This window comes from Convolutriloba macropyga, chromosome 2, assembly GCF_964194025.1.
Source record: "Convolutriloba macropyga chromosome 2, txConMacr16.3, whole genome shotgun sequence".
NCBI classification, from domain to species: Eukaryota; Metazoa; Xenacoelomorpha; order Acoela; family Convolutidae; genus Convolutriloba; species Convolutriloba macropyga.
The window spans coordinates 79,934,376-79,948,654 of NC_134469.1; the positions used below are offsets into that span (position 1 = coordinate 79,934,376).

Below are 14,279 nucleotides of genomic sequence, written 5' to 3' on the forward strand. Positions count from 1 at the left end.
ATATATATATATATATAAATTTTATATTTATTTATTTTATTTTTATATTTTTATGGGTTCCAAGCCAAGAAAACGGTCAGATGTAAACTACTATTTATTAAAATTAAATCGGCCCATCTAGGTAGAGTGTAATTGAGACCATCATAACTAAAGAGGCCAAGTGACAGAATAAAAAATTATGAACGGCCAAATTAACAAGCAATATGCAAATTCTTCCCGCGCTAACATTGCTGAAGCAGATACTAATAAAAACAATGAAATGCTTTAAATTTTGACTCTAACAGCGTAAATGAGACCTTTTCTTAGTAAAACTAATTGACTCAATCACAAAACAACTAGAAAAACGTGCAAAAGCCTACTCTTTAATTTGTTTTTAGCTAACTCATTGGAGAACTAATTAAATTTTTTTAAATATCCGCCCTCATCTTCTCAGCCGGCTATTATAGCGCTCCTATTTTTTTACAATTCAAAGAATTTGAATTGTATTGGGGCGCTGCCTTTTTTTTAAGATCTGTTCACACATTTTCATGATTTTTGAAGTCAAATTGGAGTAGTGATTTTGGTCACGTCGAAACAGGAAATGGAGCGAAAAATCGAGTTGTTTTGCGGCGTGAATTTTTTTCGCTCTAATTTTAAAGTAGAGTGAGAAAACGGTGTCTGAACAAAAATTCGGTTTCTCGGTAGTTGTTTTTTGTTCACATGCGGCAATTTCACTCTGATTTTTACTGTTTTTTCGATTTTTTGGATCAGATTTTTTTCTAAATGTTTTTCCCAATCCATTCACAGCTCATTCTAGGCCTAGTTTTTTGTTTGAATTAAATTTTCATTTCTTGCTAGTGGTTTTTTTGTTCGCATGCGGCATTTTGACATTGATTTTCTGTTTTTTTCTTATTTTTTTGATATGATTTTTTTAAAAATGGTTTTCTCAATTCACTCATAGTCCTTTCTAGGTCTAGTTTAACTGTTTAGTCAATGAAAATTCTTTGAATTGTACGTCAGGACTTGTCCTGCTATGTTTTTTTACTTCGTCGAACTTTTTTTCCGCTTTACCCATTTTGCCGCTTTTTCGACCTTTTGCGTGAAATCTTTTTGACGTCTCTAGGCTAGTTTCACTCTTTTGTCATTCTGCTCAAAGTACTTTTAAACAGCAGCTGCTCAGCAAAGCAATTCAAAGTGAAGAGAGTCAGTATAAAAAAAATCAAAGTCAGAAATAGAAACGGGATAAACCCATAAAGCCCATTTTTAGATGCCCGGTACTTGAACTTTGTTCTTATAAGTTTTAGTTACTATCTATAATCCTTATTGGTATTGATACTAGACCCCGTAGCCTCTCACTGAGAGACAGGAGTATGTTCAATTACGAAATGACATCAAAATAAATCGCACTTAGAAATGTTTTCATACAAAAATCAATTTTTGTTGATATTTTCTTTTCTTTCAATCTCAATAGAGTTATGGGAATCAACGGCGGCTATTTTCGGACAATCTGCCTGGTATGTTTTTTATTGAGACTAAGTGATAGAACAACAAAAAATATCTACAAAAATGGGCACACCTGTGAAAGAGGACAAAATCCAAAAAAATCCAAAGAGATTTCGAAAAGAAGTCGCGTCGAAGTCTTTAAAACAGTTAGATATAAACGCAAGCTATCAAAGAGTTTGAAGTATGTGTAATTAGAGAGCCAGTGAGAGCGGTCGTTGGTGGTACTAATCTAATTTATTGATTGGCAATAACAACTATAAAAGCTCGCAAAACCCACGTGATGTTGTAAGTCGATAAGTAAACAATGTTTCATCATTGAGCCAATATAATCAGTCATTCAGTAGATTAAGTAAGAAAACAACAAGGTGCAGCTTTATTAGAGCACATGAGCCACGTTTAAAAGCGTTCTTGCAGAAAAGAAGAGAAAGACGAGAATCAAATATCAGCAAATGGAAAGTTCTATGAAAACCGAAGTTGTTTTTACACCGTTTTTTTTGCTCCACGTGTGTGAAATATTCATGCCTTCTTTTTGTTCCTTTCACTAATTCTCATCCACCACATACAGTCGAAAAAAAATGTGTACATATCTTAAAAAAACAACGCACCTATACTATTCAAATACCTTTAATTGTTAGGAGTCCCTCAAGCATTATTATCGGTATCAGTATACAAAGTTTTGTAATATACGAGCTCCAATTTGCTAATGTTAGGTATTTGAAATATGCGTCTCAAGAGCCCTTCATATGTACCACTTAATATTCGTAGGATGAGTTTAATTTCTGATTTTGTCTGGAGGAAAAAGCGAGCCTCGCATAAATATTCTGAAGAAATCTGCTAACAAATTTTACAACAATTATAGGTCTTCAAATCAGTATTTTTTTGGCGATTTTTGAATGCGCTCACACAAAGTTAATCAATTAAATTAGCCCTATCATTAAGTTTTAACCATAAAATAAATTCCGCTCGTAAAAATAGTCGGGTTAATTTGCAAAAGTGAAGAGATGTGAGCTGATATTTGTATCTTTCTTTTTGGGGGAGAACAATAAAGGTCGCTGTGGAAGTTTTTTTACAAAATTATTTCCTATTTAAGTCTGAGTGTTTACATTTTCGCGTGAGGTTTCTGACTCTGAATTTGTAATCAAAGATCAGATGCTGATCAGAGTATTATAAAATGAACGCTATCGAAGTTATAAAACGAAGCTTTTGTCAAGTCAAAGATTTTTGCTCAACTTTATGCGCTTTAATGGTGTACATGTGAACAATTTTTTTTATTTTTTCATAAAAGAGATGGGGTGCCTTGGATTTCTGGGTCGGTTGTAGTTTGTTGGTAACAGTTTTGAAAACAATGGCCAAATATTTGCAGAAATTTGCATTCTTCGATTTTCTATTCTTGTCTTTTTGCTCTAGTTATTTTCATTTTTGTGTTTCTCAAGGTTGATGTGTTTGAGTTTTTGGTTAGCATCCATTGTTTCCGTTTACTTAGCAAAAAATTTTATTCAAGTTTTATTCACCTGTGTTAGCTTTTGTTTAATTTTTGCCTAATTTTAGTCTTGTTTGGATCTCTGGCTTTATATGTAGGTCTGAATGTAAATTAAACCTATTTTTTGGTTGTATTGTTTTCGGGCTCGAAAAGTAGTATTGGTATTCACAAGTACCATTAGCATTGAATACCATTACCCCCATTGAATACCATTAGCATTGAATACCATTACCCCCGAAAAGCAGCATTGAATACCATTACCCCCCCCCCCCCTCCCCTCCCCTCCGCGCACAACTGTCAGACCCCTTAACTAAAAAACTAAAAGTTTTGTCTTCATTTTTTAAAACTATTTTTTTTTGGTTTTATTAGGCTACTAACTTTTCGTTGCTTTATAATGGTGTTTCGGGTAAGGTTAGCCTTGGTAGTGATCATATTGCACGACATGAATAGTTTCCGGTACTGGTGATTTTTTAGCTGAAAAAGTTTGAAGATGACTTCAACTTTGACTTCTTTCTTCAGTTTGTATAGTAATTGACAACTACTGATAAAATTCAAGGTCAAGAGGTCGTGTTGAGAAGTTTTGATGACATAAAAGGCCCCTCCACCTTATCCAAACCACAGAAGCTCCAACTTAAACCCCTTACTCAACTATCCCCATACCTACCTCCTTTGACATTTTCAATGAAATCTTATCGTGGTTTGTTTCTGTATGTAGTTGCCTTCTATATAACGTGCTTTTGAATGCTGTATGCGGGTATGATTTTTTATTACTGTAGATGAGAAATTTGACAAGATAGTGAACTGGATCTGCTCTGTGTTGCCTGAACGAAAGCAAATGATGGCCCTGTCAGCCACCTATCCGGAAAGACTGGCTCACTTTCTGCAAAACTACATGCGAGATCCTCTGTATGTTCGTCTTGATTCAGACTCAATGGCGCTGCTCAGTGTCAAACAAGTTGTGTGCAATCTGATGATCAAAGATGGTCTAAAGGGAAAAGACGCAATCCTGGCAGTCTACTCAGCCAAGGAAAATTTCATTGATCAAATGCTGAAAGTGGTGAACTTCAACCAGTGTCTGTTGTTTTGCAACATGCATGCCAGTGCAGAGCAATTAACTCAGAGCCTCAAGAATAAAGGTTTGTGACAGTTTTGTATAGCACGGACTAAAGAAACACTTTAAGGTGTTGAGTCCTAATTTTTTTAAAAAAATTTTATTGAAAATTTCTGTCCAGTTTCTAAAAATATGCGCCTTTTGTATTCCCAATGTATCTTTTGGACAGTAGAGTTAATTGCGGTGTTCTAAGTTTTTCATTTTTAGCCGTTATTTTGTCATTCTATCAGTACTTGTCCACCTTAAAAAATCTGGTACTTCTCTGACCTTACCAGATACGTCACTAGATAATATTACTAAATTTTGCGTTATCAAGATTTCGTAGTAACTTTATGTCGAAAAACATATGTCTTAAGATTTAATTCTGTGCAGCTTCTTGTAGATGGTTTCTCGATAATTATGTAAATGTTGCTTGTTTCAATGATGTCAATGCTCAAATATGACGTGCAAATTTTTACCAATTCTTTTAATGAAATCTTGTGAGGTGAAGAACCAATATCGGACAAAAGAATCCGGTTTCGGCTTAAGTTACGGTGTTGTTTGTGAAGGTCCAAAATTTCGAGTTGCTTCTGGATTTCTTCTGGCTTTGTTTTTACCGGAATTACTATTCGTTCAGATGGCGTTTTGAACTAAAATTGAAAGTGAGTAAAATTGCCATGTGTACTATTTTTTTCTGATTGAGAGAAATTTTTGATCATGCGCTACGTTCAGTGAATGACTTTTTAATTTTGTAACGTGTTTTTGACAGAATGGCGCATATAAATAAACGTTGTTTTGTCCAATGGACCTATTTTTTTGGTTTTTTCTTTTTGGTTTGTTTGTGGAACTAATTTTAAGTTGTTTTTTTATAAATAGGTAACCCTCTGATTTTTATAACACGGTGTTTCTGAGAGCTTAGGCGTAAAATGCGCACATACTTCTTTTTTTTAATATTTGGCTTTATTTATTAACTTTTCATTTTTGGTGGATCTTGAAGCCGACATTTTTTTGATTTAATGCATTTAATGCCTCTTTCTGTTACGAGGTATTTTTGTTTATAAAATTGTGCACATGCTAATATGAACTTGGCAATTTTTGTGTTTTCTTTGTATTCTTGTTTTGTTTACAGAAAAATTGTTTTTAAGCAGCTTCTGGGCTTTTAATTTTGTTTTTTTAATAACTGATTTAATAATTGAACTGTTTTCCTTTGTTATATTGATGCAAGAGGTTGGCTTTGTAACTTCTGCAGTTATCGAATATATTAGTAATGTATTAGTAATTGATTTTTCTACTTCATTTTTTTTACAATTTCATTATTAGAATTAGTCTTTCTTTGTTTTTTTATAGTTTATTTTTGCACAATGGCCACATTCTTCTAGCAACTGTCATTCTAAAATTCTCCTGAGACCTATAATTTTACTCGCTTTGCGTTTATTAGTTGTTTTAAAAAGTTAATGATTTCAGCCTTCTTAGATGTTTTCATTTTTTGGTTCGCAATTTCATTTAATATAATGCAGCACTGAGAGTTTGCTGAAAATCCGCTGAAAAGTTTTGTCTGATTATTGTTTTCTTCAATTATTTCTGCAAAACTTTATTTATCGCTAAATCTTTTTTACATAGTTTCTTTGAGCGTCGATAACTTGTCCAATTTATATCTGTTCCTTTCTATCTGTATTATAGGGCACGCAAGTCTAATTCACAACTATTCGAGCAATCTTCCGACTATTTTTTTAGAATTTCAACCACCAGAACAAAAATGGAAGGCCAAGTCTGCTATCAGCGGATTTATACTCAATTCAGACTCCTTTTTAATAGTTTCTAAAAGAATAGTTGCTCTTGGAAAGCGGAGTTTTTGGTTTTTGAAGATTTTTGGATTTTGTTTTTGATTTGGTTTTTGGATTTTGAAGATTTTTGGTTTTGGAGATATTTGAAAAAACAATTTTGTTGACAATTAGGGCTTCGGAACTTCTCGGTAATTGACCCCCGATGCACTATTCGCCTTGTGCTTAACCCATGTCATTAAAAAGGAAATTGCCATGTGTTAATTTAAAATATAGCTAAGGTTGCTTAATAAGCATCCACCAACACAAGACTGCGTTCAAATTAGTTTGGCTGTCCTTAAAAAGTTACAAAATAATTAAGCGATGTACAGTGGTGTACATTTGCATGGCAAAGCGTTAACAAAAGAGTAAACATGTTGAAAATTAAACAAACGGAGGGGGGGGGTTCACATTTTAGCTGCGTATTGTGGTATTGTTAGGATAACTGGGCGCTTTATGCCCAATTAGCTAATAAAAATTATAATGGGAAAGACCCGAAACAAAAAATAGTTTCAAATATTAGGTAAATTTGCGATGCAAATCTGGGTTGCTAAAAGTTCGATTTTGTACAGTCGACTCAGTTAGCCGTCTATGTCGAGAGAAATTTTAGGGTGGTCTGTAGCTTTCATCGCTGGATCTCAGTCGCAAGTGGAGAGGATAGAGAATATGCGTCGAATGAAGAACTACGAGATTAGAGTCTTCGTCTGCACCGATCTCATTTCACGAGGTGTAGACTTGGAACACGTGGATCTGGTTGTGAACATGGACGTACCCAAAGACTGGAAGACCTACATACATCGAGTCGGACGAGCGGGAAGATTCGGAGATAAAGGTGCCGCTTTCACTCTTCTTAGTGATAAGGATGACGTGCAAAAGATCAAAATAATCGCCAGAAGATGTAACTTAGAAAATATGATGATGATTGATAACGTTGCAACCTTGTCCACAAATTTTATCTCTGAAGATTTTTGTGATCTTCAACTTCGGATGGTACAAAAATTCAAGCAATTCTCTGTGTGGAATTCTGTTGAGTTGGATGGTGAAGCAAAAATGAATGCAAATAATAATGAGAAAATAGTATCCGAGGATGTCAACCTCAAGGTGTGTGAAGAGAAAACTGATGAGAAGCTATCTATGGATGTTGATTCTGAAAGAAAATGCGGTGATTATGATAGTGAAGTAACTGAAGATGATTTGACCATTCCGAAAGATCTCTATAGTGAGATAGGCGGTTTGGTTCACATGTACAACTCAGTGTTCCAAGGATCCGTTAAGAAAGTTAAATTGAACGTAGATCAGTTCACATATAAAAGTTTCAAAGAGCATTACACACATTTTCACGAAACTGGTGAGTTTAGAGAAATGCCTGAATGGACAACTGTTGAGTATGAACCAATACCAAAATTGACGATGAAAAATTTTGTCAAGCCAAAGAAAGCGTTGGCGTCTGAGAAGACTACAAATAATGCAAGTACACAAACCGAAAAGACAGATTGCTGTTCGGAAGATTCGGATAGAAATATAGAGGAGAGCGAGGTTTCGAATGTTCTTGAAAAAGAGTGTATAACCACGGATGCGAATGTTAACGATAGTTTAGATCAGCCGAGTCGTTTTCCGTCGGATGATATCAGTGAACAATCCCGAAATGTTCACGCGGCTTATTTAAATAGTGCCCAGCGCATGTATCTGTCAAATATGATGAATCTATACTACGGGCAGTAAATACTATTTTGTTGATTCCGATCATTCCTTCTTCTGAAGGTGAATTTGCGTTCGTTCTTTGTTATTTCTGACGTTGAATTAGATTTAAAGCCATTTTTATTAGATGTATATTTAAAAAAAAATTGAGTTGTTCTGCGACGAAAGTTGTGCTTGTAGAGTTTGCAGTACTGCTATTGAACAAGGCAAAAGAGAACGAAAAGGTTAAAATTAACAGCTGAAAATGGACATCCAGCATCTGCTGAAGTAATTTTTTGTTTGAATCAATTTTTGCTGAGCAAAAACTTAAAATAAAAGAAACGAAATGCAACGATAAAGCTCGATGGCCAAAGTCAATGTCGAGTAAGTGTTTCTAAAAACTAATTTGACCTCGATTTGAAGATTTGAATCGCTGTCAATTGAATTCTGCATCAATTATTTGGTTACGGTTGATCGTTTTAGCTCAATTTTTACTCCATTCATTTTGGTCTAATTGATTGGCCGTTTGTGGAGACATGAAGTTATAGGCTGGTAAAAGCTGAGGTCGTTAATTTGCGCTGCATTTTTGTTTTACATTGACTGGTGTCTTAAGTACTTGAATCACTAAAAATGATAGGGCAATTGAAAGGGCAATTTTTGTAAATCTTTAACGTTTTATCTTCGTTGCTGATTGCCTGTTGTTTTCTCTCTTCTTAAATGTTTTTAGGGCAAACAGCAGTTGGTCGCCAATTAATTATTTTAGATTATCTTTTTCCAAGATGGGAAAACAGCACGTTTTTGTGTGATACCAACTGACTTTTGTTAGTTTTGTCCGATTAAAATATTGACTGGCAAAAAATAATTGTTGTGTTAATGGAAGGTGGTCTAAAGAGACTTAAATAGTTTGTCTCTGGTTTAATTTTTCGTTGCTCTCGCGTTCTTCAAGAACTTTCAACGATATATAAAGATATGGCAAAAATGATGCTGCTGGAAATGTTTCTTGTCTAGAAACTGTTCGCTGCATTTTGTTTTGTTTTATTGTTCCGACCCCTCTTGAGGGGGGAGGAACTATATACTCAAATGGGTTTTTTTCTTTTGTCCAGTCAATTTTCGCCGATCGATATATTAATCGTAGAGAGTCTGGTATCATAAGAAAGCTTGTCCAGCGCAGAATATGGCATTAAAAAGATTTGTCTGATTTTTGTTTTTTACAGGGAGTTATTGACGTTTAAACTTTTGAGAAAATAGAGTGAATTCCGTTGATTTTATTCACATTTTCCGGAATTTTTGACTAAAATTTCGCCAATTTTGCTGAAATTTTTAAAAAAAATTTTAAGAATAGTGTTGTTGATTTTATTTTTAAAGACAAAAAAGTATTGTTGATTGTTTTGAATTAATTTTTTTTCTCAACAATTCGGGCTAAATATTTCAAAATTCAGCCTTTTTCATCAAAAATAGCACGAAATAAGCTTCTTTAGTCCACTTTGATTAAATTTGCCTGAATTACACCCCCAAACAACACTAATACAATCTTTGTTGACTCAAACGGGGGCTATTCCTACTTCAACCTCTGTTGAGAGTGCTCTGCAGTTAAAACTGCCGTTTTTCGTTAATTTACTCGTTGATTATCAAAAACGCAGAATTTATTATTGATTTATAACTAACAAATTATCTATATCTATAACATTCACAAAATTAAGTGTTTCTAAAGGGCGTAAAGCATTAACAGGGCCCTAAAGCATTAGCAGGGCTAGTTTTGGACCAATCTTGGACTGTTACAATCCAATAAGAATTCGGATTGAAATCAGTCGGTCTTTTTTTTTAAAAAAAATGATTTTTATTTTAATTAAAGAACAGAACATATCGATTCAAAGCTCAGGAGTGATAGGCCTAATTGGTTTCCTAAGCAGCTCCAAGCTTATGCATTTAGTTTTTTTTACTTGAAAGCTTATGGTCGTTATGACTTAAAAGTAATTGATTTTAAAGTAAATATTGGCTTAATGAGTTTCCTATTTTTTTTCTTAATTTGGTCAACTTGTAGCTTAGTGTCATCAAAGAAAGAATGCTTCTTCTTTCTACTGATTTAAAATTTAATCTCTGCTGCGGTTTTAAGCCATAAGTTATTGTTTTCTGGCTTTGATACCATTAGATTTCAGATTTTTTTATTCTTAGATATTTGCCAGTTTTTCACGTTTTCTATTTTTGTCACATTATCCTATCAGTGAGCATTCTCATATCACATTATTGGCGTTAAAAATAAGACACAATCGGATTTATTAAAATCCTGAAAGATAGATTAACGTTTTAACGGCTTCGACACCCATTTCTCGAAGAATTTATTTGATTTTTTTTGCAATTGTCTTTAACTGTCGTTTTTACTTTGTCTTTTTAGTCGTATGAAATTTCCAGAATAATGAAAGATCGCATTGGCTCTTCATGTAAGAATATATGAGCCGATGTTCTGACATTAGTAGATAGCTGATAGCTTTCATGATTTTGAAAACATTTCTTTTCCAAAATAAAACTTTTTAAATTTGCAATTTTTTGTCTTCTTGCTTCCTAGTCGTTAATTACATGTCGAATATGAAATTATTGGGGTCAAAAAAGGTTCCAAAAGGGGATTACTGTCACAAAATTTAATAAAATTAAAGAATATGACCTTTCTGGCTTCGACTTCGGTTTTTCCCAAAAAAAAAATAAGTTGATTTGTCATCTTTTGACGTTTTTTGTAGACTTAAGACATATTATGGATCATTGCAGTTCTTAAGGGCTTCCACGGGATGAATAAATGAACCTATTCAGTTGTTTCGTTTTGTAATTAATTGCTTTCAAGACTTTGGAAATAATTTTGTTTCGAAAAAATTCGAAAGTACCACTTATTTTTGCCCTTTTTCCTTTTTTTGTCTACTTGTTACCTAGTCTTATTAATGAAATGATGAAAGGCCACATACTATATTATCGGTGTTTGAGGAGGGCGCAATTGAACGTATTTTGAGAGCCAAAAAATGGCTTTACGGATTCGACAGCGTTTTCCGGCTGTTTTTGCTCTTTTTTGTCTAGTTGTTACCGAGCCTTATTATGGACTGGTCCCATATCGTTTCTCGTGAATAACAAGTTTTTTATTCAGTTGCAGTTTTATCTGGCGCAATGTTGACTTTGTTATTAAGTTTTGTTTTTTAAAACGGACATAAAGTTTTTGATGTAATTAATGTTTGTTATTAATAGCCGCACAGCGATAGCTGGGGCTATTATTGGCCTTCTCTTGGTTTTTTACAATTCAAAGAATTTGAATTGTATTGGGGCGCTGTCTTTTTTTTTTTAAGATCTGTTCACACATTTTCATGATTTTTGAAGTCAAATTGGAGTAGTAATTAGTGGTCACGCCGAAACAGGAAATGGAGCGAAAAAGCGAGTGGTTTTGCGGCGTGAAATTTTTTCGCTCTAAATTTTAAGTAGAGTGAGAAAACGGTGTTTGAACAAAAATTCGCTTTCTCGCTAGTGGTTTTTTGTTCACATGCGGCAATTTCACTCTGATTTTTACTGTTTTTTCGATTTTGTGGATCGGATTTTTTTCTAAATGGTTTTGCCAATCCATTCACAGCTCATTCTAGGCCTAGTTTTTTGTTTGAATTAAATTTTCATTTCTCGCTAGTGGTTTTTTTGTTCACATGCGGCATTTTGACATTGATTTTCTGTTTTTTTTCTCATTTTTAATCTGATTTTTCAAAAAATGGTTTTCTCAATCCACTCATAGTCCATTCTAGGTCTAGTTTTTCTGTTTAGTCAATGAAAATTCTTTGAATTGTACGTCAGGACTTGTCCTGCTATGTTTTTTTTATTTCGTCGTCATGATTTTTGTTACGACCATATGACGTCACAGCCACTTTTTGTTCATTCGTTCATGCAATTTTAACTGAATTGCATGTGTGACGTCATTTTTCACTCTTAGTGGAGCGCGTTTTTTTGTTCATTCGCGTGATTAAATTTTTGGTCACACTTGACTTACCTCACTCTCAAAAATGACTTCCTCACTTTGAAATTGACTTTTATTTACTTTAATTCAAAGAGATAAGGTCAAATGGGTGTGTATCACTCTAAATGAAGGTTATTTGAGATCAGCTAATAGAGGCATCAATAACTTTACATAGATTTTTAATCAAAATATAACATATCAGCCTTCAATGAAAAGACGAATTTTTTTGGTCTGTCTTTTTTACTGTTTTTTTTAGACTGCCGATCTACGAATCTATTGCGGCTATTTTCTGGCAATCTGCCAGCTATGTTTGTTGTTTTTGCTCTTCGCCTTAACTCGCTTTCTTAATATTGGAATATCATTGGCTCATCAATCTAGCGGTTCATTTTTACTCCACTGAGTTATTTGCTGGCTATTTTTTCGTTCATACAGTATTTTTTTAATATATATTTTTTTGAGATTCCCAAAAAGAATTTTTGTGTTTTTCTATCTGTTCCTCATTTGGTAGACAATTTTTCCAAAATTGAGGATGAGCGGGGTCGGAACCTTATTTGCGATCGCACATTACCGAGCCTCCTTGTTTTGAAATTTTGCTTTCAAATGGGTTGTTTAGTTTGTCAAATTGTTTAACAAAATTTGAGGATTTCTTGGTTACATAGAGTTGAACATTGGAAACAGATGAATGGATTGGTCTATCAAATGGTAGTAACAAGTAAAAACAGTGGACATCAAAATTTTCAGTTTCTATTGTCGAAAACTTCGAAGACATCAAAAGATGGAGGAGCCAAGTTTTTATACCATCTTTTCTGCTAGTTTTTGCTCGATACCAAATCTTCCTCCAATTAAAAACAAGTTTTGATTTCATTTTTAAATAAATTGGTATCGAGAAAGCTTTCAGAGGTAACTTTTCAAAAGCTAATTAAACGAGAAAAGATAATCTGAATGCGTCTTTTGGAATTTGGACTGGCGATTCACACGCTAAATTTAAATTACAAATAATTGTGGCGGAAACATTTTGGAGTCATGGAAAAACTGTGGTTTGGCTGAGAAAAAGATTCGTGAGATTTAATTTCCAAATTTTGATGCATCTTTTATTGCTCTCGCATGAAGTGTGAAGTAATTGTTGTAAGCATGTCTTTTTATACAAAATTTCTGCTGGACCGTTTTTGGTTCACAACTTTATTTCGATTTCACTTTTTGGGTGAACTGTTTGAACTCACTTTTTGGCAAAGTTGTCAGCTAAATTTTTGGAAATTCATTATTTCTATAAGAAAATGGCATCAAATATGACTATTTGGCGCACTTCGTCCAGTTTGACCAGTGGTGCAGTCAAAAACTGCTGACACAATCTTCCTTTACTCAGATATGGTCTAATTTTCTTCCGATTCCTACAAAAAATTTCTCTAAATAACATTTTTGTGGTCTTTCGGTTAACTAAATCGATATTTATATAAAGATGTTTAATTTATTTTGATATTTGGATTAGTGTTTGCCAAAAACCTATTGCGAATTATTTTAGAATGATTGCGTTTTTTAACAGCTGAGCAGCGTTACCAAGGCAAGTTTTGGAGTGTTGTATGGGTTTTGTCAGTAAAGCTCATAGTTTTTATGGCTATGACGAATTGTTTTCCTAACTTTCTGATGAATTCATGAGATTTTCATGTGTTGTTGTTCTTTTTGCAGCCTTATGACAATCTCTTTAATCAAATTTCTAATTGGGTATCTAGGCAGCTATTAAAGAAATGATCTATTGCTTTCAGATGATACATAATTCTTTTTGGTGTTATCACTCGATAAGTATCCAAAGTTCATATATTTTTGATATGGACTTCGGTCAAATTAACTACTTCGGTAACATTTGGTACAATTTTCGTTTCAGTGGACAGGCATTTGCAGATCAGTTTTGGTCTAGTTGTGGATTTTCATAGTTCAAAAATTATTCGGATTTCAATGGGGTGCTGTAGATGATTTTTTAAAAGTACTTTTGACTTTTTTGGGTTTTTTATGTTAGTCACAGACCAGAATGTTTTAAAATCAAACCTCAATTATCTGCAGCTTAAATTTAGAGGCAAAAGCGAGGCCAATGAAAACACATTGTAATTTCAGCGGAAAGCATATGTTTTTTTTTGGCTTCAACAGCATTTTCATAGAACTGTTCGCGAAATTTTGATTTCGGCCTGTTGTAAGTGTAAATGTGATGTGTTTCTGAATTAGTATCATGGTAAGTTGTCGTCCTAAGCAGTAATCAGTTAAACTAATTAAAAATTTTGAGTTGAAAGTTTACGGTTGTTATGTGTTACGGTTTTCAAAATTTGATTCCAAAAAAATAATGTCTTGCCAATTTCAATCTTCTTTTTGCGATCTTCAAGCGCAGTCTCATAAAGAGAGGTCATATTCTTTTTCAAGTGAATGATAATGTAATCTTAATTGTAAGTTTATATTTAAATAATTGAGTTTTGGCGTTGATACTACAAGTTTTCATAAATATTCTGTTTACTTTAGGCGCAATTAAAGTAAATTTTTTCAGTGAATAGACTTTTGTGTTTTAGGCTTCGACACCATTTCCTCGCAAAATTGAAATCACTTTTTCATTTTCGTTTTTAATTGTTCTTTTTGTAGCCGTTTGAGATTCTAGATAATCACAGGTCTCAATGATTTGACATGAAGGTATAAATGACACCATCGAATGATTTCAGTTGATAGCTTATTGCTTTCATGGCTTTATTTTGAAAAAGTGTAAACGTATTTTCTGACTGT

General features: G+C 33.6%; 1 protein-coding gene across 2 annotated transcripts in view; it reads left to right on the forward strand.

Moving 5' to 3' along the window:
- LOC142334762 (uncharacterized) overlaps window positions 1–14,279 on the forward strand; it is a 603,346-nt gene that overhangs the window by 539,470 nt on the left and 49,597 nt on the right. Inside the window, exons 4-5 of one of the 2 annotated variants that reach the window (XM_075383047.1) lie at window positions 3,739–4,098; window positions 6,483–7,975. The exons of the other annotated variant lie outside the window; for it this stretch is intronic. Of the exons in view, the coding sequence (XP_075239162.1) occupies window positions 3,739–4,098; window positions 6,483–7,594 (1,472 nt within the window). The 3' untranslated portion in view covers window positions 7,595–7,975. Of the gene's footprint in view, window positions 1–3,738; window positions 4,099–6,482; window positions 7,976–14,279 lie in introns of those variants that run through there. 2 annotated transcript variants of the gene reach the window in all.